Source organism: Haplochromis burtoni, unplaced genomic scaffold, assembly GCF_018398535.1.
Source record: "Haplochromis burtoni strain Fernald_Lab_line unplaced genomic scaffold, NCSU_Asbu1 Contig_450, whole genome shotgun sequence".
In the NCBI taxonomy this organism is placed as follows: Eukaryota; Metazoa; Chordata; class Actinopteri; order Cichliformes; family Cichlidae; genus Haplochromis; species Haplochromis burtoni.
In genome coordinates, this window is record NW_024582811.1 from 140,364 (window position 1) to 160,384 (window position 20,021).

General features: G+C 38.5%; 1 protein-coding gene across 1 annotated transcript; it reads right to left on the bottom strand.

Annotated features, from left to right (window-relative positions):
- Positions 1 to 226: 226 nt before the first annotated feature.
- Positions 227 to 20,021, bottom strand: fah (fumarylacetoacetate hydrolase (fumarylacetoacetase)). Its single transcript, XM_005945712.3, has 14 exons — positions 19,864 to 20,021; positions 19,265 to 19,375; positions 17,836 to 17,957; positions 14,868 to 14,917; positions 13,437 to 13,527; positions 12,225 to 12,322; positions 11,480 to 11,532; positions 11,212 to 11,311; positions 7,781 to 7,911; positions 5,645 to 5,720; positions 4,579 to 4,625; positions 2,519 to 2,620; positions 2,217 to 2,334; positions 227 to 991 (listed from the first exon to the last, which is right to left on the bottom strand). Exons 1-14 carry the CDS (start codon positions 19,942 to 19,944, stop codon positions 915 to 917), a joined length of 1,257 nt encoding a protein of 418 aa, XP_005945774.1. The 5' UTR covers positions 19,945 to 20,021; the 3' UTR covers positions 227 to 914.

Consider the following 20,021-nt stretch of genomic DNA (forward strand, 5'->3'; position numbering starts at 1 on the left):
AGTACTCCTTGTGATGTTAAAGGTATTATTTATTTAAATGTCAGAAGTCTTCTTCCTAACCTGGATTCAGTGTAACTTTGGGTGAACACATCTGATTCTGATATTCTTATATTACCTGAAACCTTGCTTACAAAATCAATTACTGTTTAGCAATAATGAGACAGTGTGTCATGACGCTGTTTCTTCTTCACTGCACACTGATGCAAATACAGAATCACCACCTCCAGACAGCTTTTTTTAATTCATTTTTTATTCAGCTTTTCAGAAATGATTGTCAGATTTTTGGAAGCATTCATTCTTGCATCATCATCTTTACTCTATATTCAAGTTTACCAATTCATCTTTTTCCTATTTTTGGTCATATACATATCCTGTTCCACTGGAGTTTCAGATAATAAGGTCAAAATGTTTACAAGTCCTGAAAAATCAGAATGACCTGAACATTTACATTTAACCAATTTTAAGCTGCTGCTCTGTAAGGTGACATAGAAAGATAATATATTCATCTCAGATCAACTTCTATGGAAGTGGAAGAGCTCCAGTTGGATAATTCTGAATGCAGCTGTGTTCCTGAGGTGGCTGAGTAAGTCCGCATGAAAACAAGACAATAACAGAACCAAATTTAAAATGGATGCTTTCATCATAGAGGGGATACAAAACATCAGTAACACTGATCCTGGTACAGCAGTAACATTGTGATATGATACAGGACAATCTCTCTGCTGGATGGTTATTTCATTATATATCAGTAACAAGGTCAGAGATCACATTGAGAGAAATGTGCATTCATTCTTTACTAAAGCCCATAGCGCCCCTTTAAAGAGAAGAGGAGAGTGAGGGGGAAGGTCCATGTTGCAGTTTTCCATTGTTGTCATCAAAGCCAAGTGAAATACTTGTGTGAGTAGACATCTGTTTTAGAGCAGCAAAGCTGGAAGGATTGTTCCCTGGCACGTCCCAAAGCCCACCCTGTAGCCATCTCCTTCACAGTAACCTAAACAGAGGAAGCCATTGGACACGTATATGACCAGTGTCATGATGCTGTGTAATACTGTGTAAGCTCGAAAGCTGAATTTCTGACAGGCAATATAAAAGTAAAACTTTCTCTACTTTAGTGAGCCATCTATTTGTAGTCATACATTTGTTTAGGGCTGTGCGATATGACCAAAATCTCATATCCCGATATAAGACATGTATTGTCCTGACAACGATATATATCAGAAAAATTTTAGATTTTCTGCTAATTCTGTGAATATCAGGCGACTCGACTTGCATGAAATGTTTTCAGCTGGGCGTCGAGTCTTTTGACCCATGCACGAAACTATACATTTTCTGATATAAGTTGTAAAGACCACTTATATCTAAAAAAAAAAGCGAGAACTTTAAGAAATTAATAGAGCCACTACAGTGACCATCACAACACTGATAAAATATTGCTGTAAATTGTTTATTTGCAACACCACGAAACTGTCACGGCTGGCGGGGTGAGCCGTGTGGTGTGGAGGAAAAGGAGGACCCCCACTAAATATACACGCACAAGGTAATCACACACAGGAGGGAAGAACAGCTGATCCTAATACACATGAGGACCGGAGGAGACAAGCTGAACACAATGACAACTGACACAGACCTTCAGAATAAAACAGGAAATCTAGAACACGAACCGGACACAAGGGGGGAGGACACAGAATAACTAGAACAGAGGAAAATAATCACAAAACACAAAACGCTGGGTCAGCGACCCAGCACCATGACAGAAACAAACGGTAGCGTGATATGAAACGATGGATGTTTTCATATCATCATCCGAGCCGATATCGTTATCTCGAACAGCTACATTTGTTTATGTATTATTGTTATTATTTAGCTATTTGTTTTTAACAACAATAATAAAATATTGAAATACACTTTGAAACTGAACAGATTCCTTTCATAATGTCAGCCAAATTAAATTTTCAAGTTCAACAAGTCCAAACTTCAAAATTAAGGTAAGAGTTTATCTGGAAATGCCTGAAGCACACGAGAGTCCGACAGTGTACCAGCATGCAGTTATGTTCTAATTCTTCAATCCTTATGTTTTGTCTATTGTAGTTAACCTTATCTTTATGTCCATGTTGGCATTATGTAAAGATGCAAAAATGTTATTGCTACTTCTAAAAATATTGTCACATAAATCCAAATGATATGAAGTGGAAAGCGTACGTTTTAAACAGACCAACCTGATATAGTGACTTCATCTCCATCATTCAAGAAGGTTCTAGTTCCTTCTCCTCCCAGGTCAATGTTCTTAGATCCATTCCACGACAGCTCAAGCATGGAGCCAAAGCTCTCTGGATCCTGCCATGAAACAAACCAGTTGCAATAAGGACAATAGAAAAGCAACAACAGTGTGAAAAGCCCACAAGAGAATTTGCTAATGAGTGATGTTATATAATCTAGCTTACAAACTGAGAACTGACAGACAAAAAGGTACACATTACAGTCATCGAGTCCTAAGCATATTGTGCATGTGGACACTCACAGGTCCACTGATGGTGCCTGAAGCGAGCAGGTCTCCTGGTTTGACATTGCAACCATTGACCGTGTGATGGGCAAGCTGCTGCTTCATGGTCCAGTACATGTACTTGAGTCAGAGAGACAGAAATAAAAATAAAACATTAGTGAATTCAAGACGGGGACAGTCATGGTATGCAGCGGCACAGCACGCTTTTCTACTGTGCACTTTATTTTGTCTTTTTTATGCCTTTTTACTGCAGCTTCCTGCAACACACTGTCACTTTCAGTCGTCAGACATCAGCCTCAGCCTGAACCTGGCCTTTACTTCAGATTCGACCGACATTATCCCACCTGAGATTGTGAGACCACCCAGCGCTCTGTGGTACATTGTCAGAAACAGACAGCCGAGGGAGAGGAAACAAAAGTGTGGATGGAGAACTGATTATCATATCCAGCTGTCAAAATAACAACACAAACCCCTCCATCCATCCTCATCCTCCTCATTAATGACAGCTCCCTCACAAACATCCCTGATCCCTCAGCGGAGTTACCGGCCAGACATTACACTGCCAGGACAGGGGGGGGGGGTGCTCTGTGCTTATGTGCTTCAGGACTGGTGCCGTAACAATAGGATTGTGGACAGTCACTACTCACATGTCAAATAAGTGCCGGCCCTTTAATTTACCTCACGCGCTAACGGCAGCTGCATCAAACAGCAGAGAGAGCACCCGGAGAGTGTCCATAATCTTGCTTTCAGAAGTCATGTTTAAATCTGTGCTCTGTACCAAATTCCAACAACATGTTACATGTGCCACACAAATATGGACTCTATACTCAGAGCAAATCCTTTGCACTACTTCCAAGCACATGGTTCTCCAGTGGGTGCCTTTCTCTTGTTTTGTATATATTCCTGTTGACTGTATATATTTCACCTGTTTGTTATTTATTCCTGCTGTTTTTCTATTTACCTTGTATTCCGACACAGTTAGCATCGAGCACCCATAATTTTGTTGTAGATGTACATTGGCAATAAAGGGCTATTCTATTCTATTCTATTCTATTCTATTCTATTCTATTCTATTCTAAAAGAGAGCGACTGAAACTTTATACTGATTCTCCATTCTCCTAACGAATAAAGGCCAATCCTTCCTTTTGCAGTCTTCTGACCAGCTGAGAGAAATGAAAAAGTCAACAATGTCAAAATTGCTACAGCTACACTAAATAGATAAAAATGTCAGAACACATTTTACATAACACAAACATTTACAAGAGAATCGGTCTTTCTAAAGAACTCACTGACTTTGAGTGTGGTGCTGTAACAGGATTCCAAATCAGTTCATAAAAATGCTTCCCTTATTCCATGTCTGGAAAGGTTCTCCAGGTTCTTCCGGTCATTGTAGTCTAAGAAGCTTGGTAAGAAAAGCGTCTGAACGTCTTTAAGTTTCCTTGAAGACGTTTCACTTTCATCCGAGAAGCTTCTTCAGCTCTAAGAACAACTGGTGCAGAGTCACAGCTTTTAAGCCCTATGGGAGTGTCCCCCCAAGAGAGACATGGACCCCCTCAGATGAGAGGTGAAACGTCTTGAGGGAAACTTGAAGTAGTCCAGACGCTTTTCTTACCAGGCTCCTTAGACTTCCCTTATTCCATGGCCAATTTTATGTTGTTTCTTTGCTGCAGCAACTCAAAAGACCGGAGCAATCCATGTCAAGTTAAATCAAAGGATTGCTGAGAGCCAAGGCTTTAAATGACTCGATAACTTCAAAATCCCTCTGGCATTAACATCATGCTGAGAGCTTCACAGCATGGATCTCCATGACTGAGCATCTGTTGCATATATAATGTGTAGATGGCTTACTACTTTTGTTTATACATGCTGTTTTTCTTTAGTGGTGATCACGTGCAGCCAAAGAATATAATAAAATATAATCATTTAAGAATGAAGCAACCATAAAATGCTGGCAAAACGGGCATAGCTGAGACAGCAACATGTCAAGTCCTCTTTAATCGTATTTTATATAATACGGTTTGTTTGTTTAAAAACGTGCATTAACATAGTGGTTCTGGCTCTGCAACCATGAATCTTACCTTAAAGTTGGATCTGCAGATGTTCACAGCTTCAGCCATGCCTTTGCCTTTAACAACAGAACAGATATTCATTTCAAAACATGTTACTCTCCTAACCAAGAGCATTATTATAGTGAACTAAAACTAAACTAAAAATGTGGGTTAACTGAAATAAAATCCTTGCATCCATCTTCTTCTATTTAGTAGAAATAAGAACTATCCTTAAAAAAAATTAATAAAAGAAATTAAAGCAGCATTGTGTACTTTTAAAATAACTAAGTTCAAATGAAAGTATATAATAAATGAGCTTATTTTAGAGTTGTGACAGTTTGGTCAGTTGTGTTTGTTGCCTGACCTGGACCGTCAGTGTGTCTGTGAGTCAACAAAAGTGCAACTTCCTTTATGTTATAATAGCAGAGTAGCACTGACACTTTTAAAAAGCAAACTAAAATAAAATATTTTGGCTAAAAAGACTAAAAGCTAAACTGAAAAGAATAAACTTACTCTGGCAACGAACTGAAGCTAAACTGAAGGCAAAACAAAACCTCCAAATGAAACAAAAATAATAATAATAATCTAGGATCAAAGTTATTGTAGTCTTGTAGTTTCTAATTTTTATTTTTATTTCATTTGGAGATTTGGTTTTCAGGCAACCACCAGTTTACAGTAAATACAGAAATAATGCTTTACACCAGAAAATCCAACGGGGTCAACCCAATCTTAAACTTTTAAGGCCAGAAAATTCTCATTTTTTGAAAAAAATCTGATCAAACTACGAGAAAAATTTGTATTTCTTTGAATATTTTATTCCCAAACCAAACAGCAGAAGATTGTTGTCTATTAAGTGCTAATGCTACCCAGTCATTAGGGTATGAGCATTCATTAAAGTATCTACCCAACAGTATGTAGAAGGTTGAATGAGACTCACTTAACCAGCTGCATTAGGATGCTGCCTGCATATTGAAACATCACAGAAACTCTATTACTATATATTACTTAACACTGGCAGGGACAGTGCTACTCCTCATGAGAGAACTTGACCATGAGTATATGTACAATTGATATCATGATAGTTTGTGGATGGTACCTTTTAGTGAAACAAACAGATTAATATTGAAAGTATACACATCATGGTGTTGCAGGTATGGGAGGGGTTCTGGATCCTGTTGGAAGACACAAAATACAAAGCTGAAAAAGAACAGTGAGCAAAAAGAGATGAAAAAGAACACATTTTCATTTCACAGGTTAGAATGATGAAAGAAAAAGGTTGTGAGGTGATGTCAGATGGGACGGTCTGGCTTGTGGTCTTTGCTCTAATTCATCGCAAAGGTGTTCAATCAGGTTGAGATGAGGACTCGGTGCAGGTCAAGTTCTTCCTTGTCAATCTCACCAGTCAATCCCATCGTTATGGACCTTGATTTGTGCACTGGTGCACAGTCATGTAGGAAGGGATCAAGTTGGGAACATGAAACTGAATGAAACTGAACATGAATGACTTGGAATGCTGAAGCATTAAGAGTTCCTTTCACTGGAAGTAAGGGGCTGATCCCAGCTCCTGAAAAAACCCACCATAATCCTCCCTCCTTTAAGAAAATGACACTTGGCACAATGGCAGTGAAGTACCACTCTTGTGGCAACAACCAAACCCAGACTCCTCTATCAGACTGACAGAAGCACGATTCATTACTTCAGAGACACATCTCCACTGTTCTAGAGTTCAAGCTCCTGTTCTGCTGATGGGTTAAGGACCTTTACCGCCTTGTCCAGCATTATTTTAATTTGTTTGTTTTTTTGCCTGTCCTGTCCAGTACTGTAGCCATCAGAATTATTGTCTGAAGGCCAAGAAAAATGCCGAATCGATTTATTTTCCCTAGTGGACCATTACGTATTTGCTAAACTGGTCTTGATTGACTGGTCCACTTGATTAGATTTTTCTTTACTTTAAGTTATTACTAGAAAGAAGATTAAGAAGAAGGAAAGTGAAGTTGGGAAGAGAGTTAAATGAATGAGAGGGGACAAAAATAAAGGAGAAGACAGGTAGAGAGAAAGGACACTGAAAATCTACTTGACCACCTGCTGGAAAAAAACAACCAACAAGAAAACAACACAGCAGGGAAACCACAGCAACAACCAACATAAGCACAAGTAACAGTAAATAATAAATACTGAATGTTGAGTACATGTTTCTACACCTGTATGAACACATGTGTGTACATCTGTGTCAAAAAGTGGGTGTGGGAAGTCATAGCCCCGCCCCCCCAAGAAGCAGGCATGGAGGAGATCCGGGCCCCGGACATCTGGAGGCCGCCCAGAGCATGAGGACCACCGCAGGGGCAATCACACCACCCACTCAGAAAAGACCTGAGAAGTGTTCTGGAAAGAGGTCACCCAGCAGCCACTGTACGCCATAGGGCGACGAGCCCAGAGGCTCCACTGGCAGCCGGCTATGCCACCAGGAGTGAGCCAGTACTCACCCAAGCATAACCACCAAACCACTGGGAGGGTGTGTGGTGGGAGGGGCCTGAGATGTTCTGAGAGAGGTGGAATCTGAGACCTGACCTAACACCTAGATATAGATGAACAGGCACACACAGACACAAAGATCCGTTCCCACCCTCGTGCACACATGTACAAATACTCAGCACTTGCCCAACATGGACACACACAGAAATAAATGTAGTACACACACTCACACTCCCCTCTACATACTCTATACTCCAGGCACAAGCACCCCCAGAGGAGCAATCCCAGACCATGGACATGGTTCCCTTTACGCTGGGGTGGAGAAAAGAAAACCACCCCGGGTCCTGCAACAGCAGGGAAGCCCACCAGCCCAGACTCAGACCAGCTTCTCCTCCCAACCCTCCACCCCAGATGGCAAACAGAGAACGGGGTGTGTGAAGAAAGGAAGCCCCTTCCTGGAGTCAGCTCACCCCCCGACCCCCATGTGTGAGCCGTTCCCTGATATCCACCAAGGACAGTGGGTGCCTGGGCCCATCCAGACTGAGGCCCACAGCAGCAGCACCACCAAGCCACACAGAGCATGAGGAAGCCCCATCCATGCAGTTAACTCCCACACTGCATAAGACAATAGACGCCCAAGCTGAGTTCATCTTTTGACTCGATGCTATAGTCTGATTCAAATGTGCTCCTTAATTATTTTTGAGCAATGTACTACATGCCCCTTATCTTTGTTGTTGTTAATTGAGAACCTTATGTTCACCTGAATGGGGTTAGGCTCAGCAAAGGGTAACAGTGCCTCCATGGGGACGACCCAGGGTGAAATAGTTGTCCCAAAATTCTTCCCCAGGAAAGGTCCCAATGGAACATACTCCCAGGCCTGGATGTCCCTAGCTGAGAATAAACACAAGTGAGAGAAGAGAGAAAATTAGGAAGGTTATTCTTTTTTCTTTCCAAATTACTTTGCAGATTATTCAACCCACTCTTGTGGCAAACCTTTAATTTAATAAGTTGTATTCCTGGACACAAATTTCCAAAGTGCATAATTATCGGTTAATACAAGAGTTCAAATATGGTTCTCCATTCATAAAACTTTGTGTTCTTCGTTGCCACATTGACAAGTGTATACTGAGATAGTTGGTCGCAGATAGTATACGTCCAGATTAAATATCTTTGTTTCAAAATCATGCAGAGTGTAATGATTTGTGTATTTATGTCAGTGAACACGAACAAATGCATTGCCTTGTCACGGCCTTTTCATGTTTTGCCATGAGAATTGGTAGTAAGGGACAATTCATCCATTCTATTTATTAATTAATCAATTTTTCAAGGGACATTTCTAAAATACACGCACAAGCACATGTTTAGTCCAAGTAATGTTTTATATGTACTAAAACAAACTGTTGACAAGTTAAATTTAATCTTGATCTTGAAAGGTTAGTATATCCAGTTCATACCTGGTACCATAATCATTGTTGTAATCCAAAGTTTCATATTCACTGTTCCTCAGATTCCACTTCATTTAGAAACTGATTTCTTTTGATCTCACAACATTTTAATGTTTAAAATTACATCTTTAACAAATCAGTGATTAGAAAAATATATTTTTAATTAAATTAAGAAAACATTTTCTACAATTTAGAGCTGCAGTGGAGACCGTCTGATTAAATCGTCTAGATTGGTTCAAAGTTGCATTGGCTACTGAGGTACCAGCATGGCCGCCTACAGGTTTAGTTTTAATGAAGCTGGTTCCTCTCATGAAATCTAGCTGCAGTTCATAATTAGACAGTGGATGTTGTTTAAGTATATTATACAACAGTATTGTGCAAGTATATATTTTCACAAACAATGACTCAAATGGAGCTGTGGCAGTGTAACAGGACTGTTACTTACGAAGAGTAACTCTCTGCTTTGGGGGTGACTGTAGCTCAGCAGTCAGAGCAGCTCCGCTAACTGAAAGGTTGGTGGTTTGATGCCTGGCTGCTCCAGTCTGCATAGCAAATATCCTGTGGCAAGATACTAACCTCAATTTGTTCTCAGATGCATCTATCAGATTAAAAATGTGTGTGAATGAAAGCACTTTCTTTTTCTTTCTGGGTTACTTATTCTTTGATGTTCAAAAAATGTATGGGTCCATTTTGAAATGTTTGTTTCGTGCTGGCTATAGTTTTAATGCCAGTCTTCTTTCAGAATCTTTTTCTGTTCTTGCACACAGATACATTTCATTGCCTGAGCTTTCTCCACTTAAAAAAATACTTTATAAACAAGAAGAAAGCATTGCATTTAGCTTATTGTGCAGTTCTATGGGAGAAAGTTTACATGGCAAATATTCATAGAAAGTCTGTGGTGAAGTCTGCAGCCTGATGTCCTGAGGGCATCAGCAGTCGTGTATAAAGTAAAAGTGACATCAGTTCGCCTTCAAGCTGCATATTCAGCATAAATGTCACAGGCTGAAAAACCTCTTACCGCTGTACTGTTAGGAGGAAAAGCTGGGGACTAAAGTGAAGAGTTCAGTATACACTAGTAAGACAGGATGTGCTTGAAATATCAAAAGTCCAGAGAATATGTTCCCTAAAGACAACTCCCTACTTACTGGATATTTTAAGAGTAAAGTTAAATTCAAAGGTTTTGTACATTTAGCTTTTTTTTTTTTTCCTACGGCTTGTATCTGTCTGACACTCAGACATGAGAAGGCCTGGCTTACAATCTCCGCTCTGATTCATCATAAAAAAAAAATATGTACATGTGTGTGTAGATATATATGTATGTATGTGTGTTTGTTACTTGTAGTTATTACTGCCTGTTACCTGTGGTAATGCAATTTATAATTTATATATCCTGTATTCAGTTATGAAGGCTCTAATTGCTGTTTGCGAGCTGCCGTTTAGATGCTTGTATGTGCCCGGGGCTGTTGATGGGTCTGTATGCAATGATGGGCGTAGCTGCGGGAGGTTTATTGTTTTTTTTGTTGATGAGTGAGTATAGAGGTGGGATTTAATAAGTTTTCTTCGTCCCACTCCTTTTTCAGGCAATTTTTGTTTTTTGTTTTGTGCATTTTATGTTCAATATAGGTATTTGTTGTGTTCAATATAGGTATTTGTTGTGCCTGGAAATGAACAAATAAATGAATGAATGAAGGTGTTCTATCAAGCTGAGAGGAGGACTCTGTGCAGGCTAGTCAAGTGCTTCCTCAGCAACGCCAATCTCAGCATCCACTGCCCTGTGATTTCACACGGCCCACCTGTCAGGGGTTTTGAGTTTGTTCTGTATTTTTGAGTTTCTTGTGTAAGGTTTGTGTTATTCTTATTAGGGTCTAGTTGAGTTGAGTTGAGCCGTTACTATCATCTGTCTCCTTGGTTTTTGTGTCTTGTTTCTTGTCTAGTCCGTCATGTGTTTTAGGTCTGTGTGTTCCATAGTGTCAAGCTTGTGTTGTCATGTCTATGTCTCTCCATGTTTCCTGTTTTATTTTGAAAGTCTTGTGTTGCTATGTTCAATGAACATCTTGGGATAACAAAGCAGCAATATCTGCCTGTACTTTAGACACATGGGATTCATGTAGCCTCTCTCCAAGTACCAATAAAAGACAAAGCTACAATAGTAGTTGTGTTGAAAAGGCACAACCTGTACTCCCTGAATAGCCTCCCAAATCACAGCCGGGCAGAAGTAACTCACCCAGTGTTGTGCAGAGGATTACAGAGTGCATACATATAAGACTAAACAGCAGACTTGGTTTGTTGTGGAGGGTGGAAGTTCATGACTTACTTTTTCACTTTACTTTAACCGGAAATAAACTTTCAGTTACACTTTTAGTAGCTATAGCTATGAAAATATGAAAACAGCTTGCAGCATTCATAGCATGTAAAATTACAATCTATGAATATAAAAGGACAATTAGCTTTTACAACCAGATACAATGTGTCATTTGAACATAATTATTTGAGTCTCATAGGTGTTCTTATTGAATAGCGTCACAACCACATGTGAAATGTGAGATTCTGTGTAAACCTTAGTTTGACTATGGCACTGCAGTTGGTGGCGTACCAATGTGTTCTCTAGTAACGTTTTGGGAGTCCCCCCTTCTTCTCCTGCAGATTATCTACTATAAACATTCCCATTTCTGTTGCATAGTAAAACCATCTTCAAGCATTTACAACATGAAAATGTTGGTGAGGTGTATTGTTTAGAGACTCTTACCACTCCAGTCATTCATGAGTACCATTCCAAAGATGTGTTCATGGGCTTTCTGGATAGGAATGGGTTCCCCTAGCGGATTACCTCCTCCAACAAAGAATGCCTGATCACAAACAGAAGCAGTTGTGAATATGAAAACAACTAAATACTGAATATTCTGACCAGAGAAACTCTGATCTTTCTCTCAGTTAATTCAGATGTTGAAATTAAATTAATACAATTACAAATAAAATACACCTGGGCTGTTAGATTAAACAAACACATTAATCACCATCTCCAGTTCAATGTCCAGCTTCTTAGATGGGCCAAACACTGGGGGTTTTGCTAAAAAGAAGAACAAAGGCAACAGTTATCGTCAGCTACGAGGTGAGACCGTGCCGAAGCTGCTCAAAGTCACAAGCACATCACGCAGTCATATCTGTGGACAAGTAAATGGTTTATATACAGCATATGATTGGATTTAGACGCTAAAGATGCATTAATTGATATTCTGATTACTAATAAAACACAAATTAGTTAAGCAACATACAAACAAAAATAAAATAAAGTTCTTGAAACTAGATCAGGGGAAGCCTTGAGGATTTTTAGCACTTATATGATGAATGTAATTTGGATGCTTTACCTCTGATTTGGTCCATCGGGGTAATATAGATCGAACGTATTCAGTTCACTTACTAGTCTCTAACTTTGCGTCTTGCTGAACACATAGTGTAAAGTGATTTATCAAAACTTTTTTACTGTTTGCTGCTGCTGTAAATTCCTTAGCATTAGATATCACTGCTGATTCATTGAATTAGCATTGATTTACTTTACTTATCCTGTTTGATGAGTAAAGGTTTACATGAACTCTTAAGATGTAAATGATTTGATTTCACAAGACTTGAGACTAATTTATTACTTAGTACTTGTTATTCTGTTTCTTTCGCTGAGGGAACATGTGCACGTAATTTCGTTCCACCTCATGTAAACATGTGATGCGAATACAATAAAGAATCCTTGAATTATAAGGATCTTACTCTGATCAGGCCTCATCTGGCCTGAAGGGCGGCGGATGGGAGTCCCAGAAACAACCACTGATGATGCCCGGCCATGGTATCCCACAGGAAGCCTCAACCTGCATAATACAGAACCCAAGTCACTACAACAAGCTGCTGTGCCACTTTAAGTCTGCAATGTGTAAAATGGATAGGAAATTGATTTCTGGCAAATAAGCTGCATCATTTCCACCTATCTTCGAAATGTACAGTTAGTGACAACAAGAAGAAGATAAGGGTAAAGGCATAACCTGCAGAAATGAGACAAAGGTACTTATAGTTGAAGATGAAATATTAACCATAGTAAATAATGACTCATTTAATTATGTAAAAAAGCTCAATGTACGCGAGCGTGTGGGTAATTCTTCACAAAATATTCCAAAAACAAGCATTTTTAGGCATGTAAATAATGTTGAATACTAAGAAATTTCAAATCACATATGTTGCTAAATGGCAAAATGTCTGACTTTGAGATGATAAACCCCACGGTAGCATTTCTGTTTCAGTTCAGCAGCATCGATCGTTGGTCACGTTCATATTTTGATTGCTGGTTTTCTGGACTTAATTGTCTTCTGAATCATATTTTCAAAGTGTTTATATGCAATAAAATCCAAAAATAAATTTGCTTTAGTAACTTTGACGCAGTCACATCTGCTGGAATATTTACACAGATTACTGTGGTTTACAGAAATACTCATTTTGACCATGTCATTTTCAGGCAGTAACCTGAGAAAGACTGTATGGGCCTTTAGTTTGGCAGGTGTTTTGGTAGCAACCAGGGACCCCATACAATATATGACATGTTGTGGTTTACCATTTGCCCTTTGGAGCTTTTAAATTGCTTCACTTTATAAATGAACTGTTAAAATGAAGTGTTAGGTAACTTTATGCAACCTTCACTGCCTGAGATGAAATTATCCAGTACAGTGTGTCAGAGGGGCACACACTTATACTTAGCATTAGTCCCCTGAGAGCGCACGTTGTGACTGAGGGATTCAGTGGGGATTCCTGCAAGTCCACACCAAAGCTCTGAAGTACAAATTAATTAGGCAAACCTTGTAGTGGCCCTCAGTATACCACAGTTTGTGGACAGTTTGAAATGATCTCTTTTAATATTACTACACATTAAGGCCTCCCAGTCAGCATTTTCTTCATTGTATCAAGTGTTTACTGTTGGTTGGATTCACAGTGTACCAGTTTGGCATCAGAGCATTCTCCTTTCCCCGGAACATGATCCCAACATTAGTGGCATGATCTCTGGAGGAGTAGAAGTCCGTGTAGTCTCCTATGAAAAACAGACAGTTCATGAATGGGATGGGTGCTTTCTTTAACAAACATTTGCAGGAGCGGTCTGCACGCCTAGGCACTTGATTTAGTGTACCATTTCAAGATTAAGTATAAAAAAGCTTATTTTTGTTTGTACTCTCTGCCGCCTGCATTCTGGGTCCACTATGTGGTTCTCCACCCAGTTATATTTGCTCTGTCACAGCTGTAGTAGGCTGTAAAAATGTGTTCTGAATTTTGCAAGTGTCTTGAGCCACTGCTATAGAACCAGCAATGTCCTTGTAAAAGAAGAAACAGCATTATTTGATGTGTGTGTGGCGGGGCGTGGTTTACTTGATCCACCTGCGCGGCATCTGCAATTACGCCTCGCCTGCTTAAAAGTTTGGAGATGTGGTTAACAATGTGGTTGTTGGTGTGTTGAGCTGGTGGCGGGCTAGCTGCAGCTGTGTGTGGATGTATAGCAACCGTGTGAGTATTAATAAAGTATGTTGAAAAGCATGTCTATGCCACCGGGCCTGCCGTGGTCGTTTACAGTGTGAAATTAATCAAAAAAGGCTTTGTACACAGGTGTGTATATATATGACATCAGAACAATGCAGAAGGTGCTTGCAGGCACCATTCCTGCCATTTTCTTTGGAAATAATGATATTTCTACATGACCTTGAAATTTTGAGTGGAAGTTTATATAAACTCGTCAACCACAACATTAAACTCAGACAGGTCAAGTACAATCACATTAAATCACATTAACTGAAGTTTGATAAGCGGTTAAGAAAATGTATTCATGAATGAATGGTATATACAAGTGTGTATAAGTGTACTCTGAAGTTCTTTGCGCAGTCAGTAAGATTTAAAGACTAGAAAAGTGCTGCAGTCAAGAGAGACTAATGACTCTCTCACTGCGTCCAGACTCAGCAGCTACGGCGCGCTGCCAGAGACCCTACGTATGCAGTTTAACAACCGTTTTTTGCCTTTGCTATCAGAACATCATGATAGCGTGATTACCTGACAGAAAATGACAATGAAGCCACATTTTTGCACAGGTTTGGCCTGTGGTCCTAAACTTTTGATCAGCTGTGAAACAGCCTGTTTCAATTTAAGTGTTGTTTTCAATAAATTGCTCCAAAAAATATTTTGTCTCACTCCCAATTCTGCTTGTTGCATGTTGAAGCTCTACTTGGAAACTTGTTTTGCAATGCCATCTCTTCAATAATCATGCAAAATATGTTTGTTTTTTGCCATTTTTCAAGTCGTCTTTAACTTTTAATTGGACTGTATACAAAAGCAAGTCCATTTTCGTACAACAAAATCTCTGATAAGAGAAGATTAGGTGAGGCTTACCAATGTTTGCAGGAAGGTGCATGATGACTGCGCTTTGATGGATAAATGCTCTGCACAGACAAAGGAAAGAGGTGGATATTAGCAAAATAAGCTTTCTCAAAAGAGGATACACACACTTATGGACATAAAATCTCCTGAAGACTAAATAATGCAAAGATACGTTTTGCTTTGTTTTGTTATATGTGGCTCGAAGGGGATTAAACAATACAAAACTGCATTTACAAACACAGACACACTTGTAGAGTGCAAAAAAATCCAGAAAAAAAACCCCCTTAATATTCTGGCAGCTTTGCACCAGAAAAATATCTGAAAATAACAAAATCTATCATCACGTAAAACTGTGGAAATTTTCTGTAATTTAAATACAATAAATGTGTGTGACGTGTGGGATACTAAATTAGACTGCAGCTGTTTTAGCTTTAAATTTACTAGAATCACAGACTTTGTATATTAAAAATAAATGCAGTAGTAGTATTAAAAACAATGACATTACCTATTAATATGGTAAAACACTGATCTAATACAATTATCAGAAACAGCAGAAAAGTACTCTTATTAGTTGGGCTTTATTATGGAATTTAATGTGAACATTTTTGTACTTTTTATCCATAATTAATGCAATAATATTCTGTACCGCCCATTAAACAAAAGTCACAATATTTTTATTAAACTGGTACAGTGGTTTAAAAATACAGCAATCTACTGTTTATTTTTATACGGACTGTATAATAGGTTTTTACGTGTATTCTAGCATAAAGTTAATGGATTTACCCTTTAAAAATTATCCTTGTTATTGTAATTATAATATATTGTTAACTACAGATGTTATAATGCACATACTGATCAATATGAATATTGAAAGAGACCATTTTATCACTTTATATAACTTTTTCAAAAATTAGAGAACAATGAGATTTTGTTTTACAGTGCCATCTCTTCAATAATTAGGACACACTTACTTGCTTTGCCTCAGCATTTAATTCTGTTAACAAACAGACCACAACAGAAAACCTCTAACAATCTGTCGTAAAAAAATGAAAGTGCTTTGTTCAAATGGCTGTTAATGAGCCATAAAAAACAGCAAGTAATTAAACCTAGGGTACACTAAATTTAGAGCCACACTGAATATGGCAAGTTTTCCTGGTGCTGCAGACACCTAAAGATATTTAGGCACGTGCAGACAGCAAAGTTATTTTTCAGTCTAGTTGACAACAGGCATAGTTTCTGTGGTAGCTCGCTCTATCATTAGAAAATAACCACTACAAACTTCACTGGTGGTGGCTTCTGAGTACACCACATCTCCAACTTCCTCACCTAAACTGTTACTTGTGCTTAAATTTTGGGCGAATATTCTAATATACCATTAGAAATTAATGGGAATGAAATATAGATATAGATAGATAATAGATAGATAGATAGATAGATAGATAGATAGATAGATAGATAGATAGATAGATAGATAGATAGATAGATAGATAGATAGATAGATGGATGCATGAGTGGGGCACAGAAAGGAATGGGCAAGAATACTAGAGGCACAAAACAACAGCTCCTGGTAGACAGAGCAGTCGTCCAAGACTGCAAGAGCAGGCTGACCAACCTGTGCACTGCCTCGATTGATTAGAAGAAGGCCAATGACTCGATGCCCCACACCTGGATCCTAGAATACGTCGAACTGTACAATATCAACAGGACCCTAAGAGCCTTCATCAGGAACTCGAGTGTTTATAACATGGTAGTTTACTTGATCATACTAACTTTAGCTACTTACCTACCTTTAACTACTCTGTCAGGGGTATTAATAGTTAGTAATAGTTAATAGTATGGGGTATAAGTTAATATCTACAAGAGACAGTCCTAAATATAATGTATGAAATAAAAAAGGTTTTAGCTACCTTGCAGTCCTGAGCAGTAGCTAGAATGTGGGGTTTGCTGCTGTTGAAATCCATTGGTTTATGTAAGCATGGTTCTGTGAGGCAAGCCACAGAGGAGGAAAATGGCAGCTAAAGTTAACGGTTGGTGCCTCAATTCTTTTCCTTCATCCTGGGCTATAATAGAAAATGCAGACTCCCGATAAGCAGCAGTCTGCCACCTACTGGCAGCTGGCTCTTTGCAACAGTGTCTAGTGTTGAAGTGGCAATTTAAAGGGATGCACACTGACTATTGCCCTAATTAACATAATTTCATCTTAATGTTAATAACCCAAAATAATCTGTGTCCTGATTGCACACCTCACAACCCTGAATTGGACAACTGGGAAAACATGGATGGTATCTTATTTTTGTTTACTGGACATTTTAAACATGTGTTCCCCCTTCTTTCCTGCCTGAAATACTTTTACCATATTATGTATTGTCATCCAGATGCTGTGAAAGAGCAAATCTAATATATTCACATGTATAATTCTTTTAAACCTAACTATTAGCATTTAGCATGTGTTTCCAGTTTATTCCAGACTTTCTGATTCTTTCTGATTCGTGTTTTATTCAGTTATCATTGCCATGGTATTAAATTGCTGCTTATTACACCAAAACTGCCAGTTGTTTCCTGGTCATCACTATTCTTTAAGCTTGTTTTAAAAGCTTATTAACATGGGTATTAATATGTTATTAAATAGAAGCAGGCAGTTTTGGATTTTGTAGTTGGAAGCAGGTTATTTATTGCTTTATACATAAATTTATGTGCAATATTACTCAACTGTAACCACTGTTGCTACCATTATATTACTTGGATATTAAGTGGTTATTACTTTGGTAATTAAGTGGTAATAACTTAGAAATCAGCACATTATTACGTTCATGTTTCTGCCTTGTTACCCTATTATTACTACTTCATTACAGAGCTGTGATAGAAAGCACAAAAATATATGTATTTTCTAAGAGAAAAACAACACAGTAGCCTGAGGATGAAGATGCAGTGTAGACTATGCTTTGTACTGTACACTCCTGTAAACTGTAAACAGACTGACCTGCTCCGAAGGCTCATATCATCTCTCAGTGTGCTCTCATTGGCTGACAGCAGCATTTGCACTGTCCTTCTGGCTTCCCTCCAGGCCTCATAACCAAGAGCCATGAATGCATTCAGTGTAGGCTTATAGGGACACAGATAAAGGTTAGTATATGAAACAAATAAAACTTTGGCTGATGCACAATACATTAGAGGGCGAGACCACAATCCAAGTGTAGGGGTTCTGTGTGACTAAATGTACACAGGAACCACTTGATCACTTCCAGCTTTGTCTGTTGTACTGTGAACATATCAAAAAGTAGAACTAGTAATGACAACCCTTTTGTTCTAATGAAAGCTGCTTAATTAGTGAATATACTTTAAAACATTTCTACTGTCCCGTAATGTAGGATATCTAAAATATATGATCCACAGAGTTCAGAATGTGATTCTTCCTGACTGATCTCTATACAAAGGAAAATATTTACATTGCTTTGAGAAAATATTTGCTCCCCTTTCTGTTTGTCATATTTGTCCCACTTACATGTTTCAGATCAAATAGATTTTAATATTTTAATACGTTTTAATATTATAGAAAGACAACCTTAGTAAATACAAAATATGATGATTTAACTTATTTAAGAACTGCCACCAACAGCAGCATTTAAAAAAACACCATCATCATTTGAAAGGTTATTATGTTTTAAGAATGCATATTTGTCTTTCTAAATGATGTTTAGGACGAGACCTGCAGTCTGTCATGTTACTGAGAATGCCAAATCTGTAAAATCTGAAGCTGCGGTATTCCTGGAATCTTTATTTTCATTTTTATTTCCTTTTTTAAGGCATAAGATTGTCTATTAACGATCTGATCTTTAACTGACACAAAAAATTAACTTGCTGGATTGTATTGATATTCTACTGTATGATGAAGAGACATAGTATGGCAGTAATACAGTGGCTTGCAAAAGTGTTCGGCCCCCTTGAACTTTCCCACATTTTGTCACATTACAGCCACAAACATGAATCAATGTTATTGGAATTCCAGGTGAAAGACCAAGAAAGTGGTGCACACGTGAGAAGTGGAACGAAATTCATGCATGATTCCAAACATCTTTTACACATAAATAACTGCAAAGTGGGGTGTGCGTAATTATTCAGCCCTGAGTCAATACTTTGCACACCCCACTTTGCAGTTATTTATGTGTAAAAAATGTTTGGAAACATGTCTGATTTCGTTCCACTTCTCACGTGTGCACCACTTTGTTGGTCTTTCACCTGGAATTCCAATAACATTGATTCATGTTTGTGGCTGTAATGTGACAAAATGTGGGAAAGTTCAAGGGGGCCGAACACTTTTGCAAGTCACTGTATTTCATTTACTGAAATTTTGTTTACTTAATGTCAGATTAAACAGGTAACCTGTGTTATTGGTTAATGTTTAGACTCACCTGGTCAAAGACATCTTGATGTTTGGAAAGCACAGGTCCTCTAAACAGAGACTTCACTGCACTGAGGTCTAGGATCTGGTCCCCAATCGCAACACCAATGCGATGTCTGGGCTTGGGAAGTACATGCATCCACAGAAATACACGTGACTAAATATTATCTACTATGCTTTCACATACACCACAGTTCCACCACCAGTGTTATGTACATCAGGGCAAAAGGCTCCCTTTAATGCAAATAATAGTTCCCTACTAATACCACTGTTCTCTCTTCACATTAATTTAATTCTCATTGTGTCCTGTAGATGGAAGCATTGTCATCCAACCCCACTTGTAAAGGGACAAGTGGACCCATACCAGGCAAGAAAATATAGACACTGAATGTATGTATGTATGTAGGTATGGGGGGAAGGGTTGAGGTTTTTCATTCAATTTTAATCAACTCTCTTTGTCTGTGTGACTAAACTAGTGTTTGTGAGCAGAACATTCCCATGGGTCAGGTTTTTACTTAGAGAAAAAGAGGCTCTGCTGTCATCTCTGTTACTGAAAGGTTACGCAATATTCCTTCATTATAATAGTAGTAAAAAGCAAACTACACTTACACTGTCAGGTGTAGAGAATATTCCATAAGGAAGGTTGTGGAAGGAGAAGTCAGAAGTTGGATCTACTGCTATAAAGGACATCTTCTCTTTGGCAGCTGGATTCAACTGAAGCTTACTGACTAACCAAAAGACTGAGCAGTAAGCTCTTCCAGATGTTT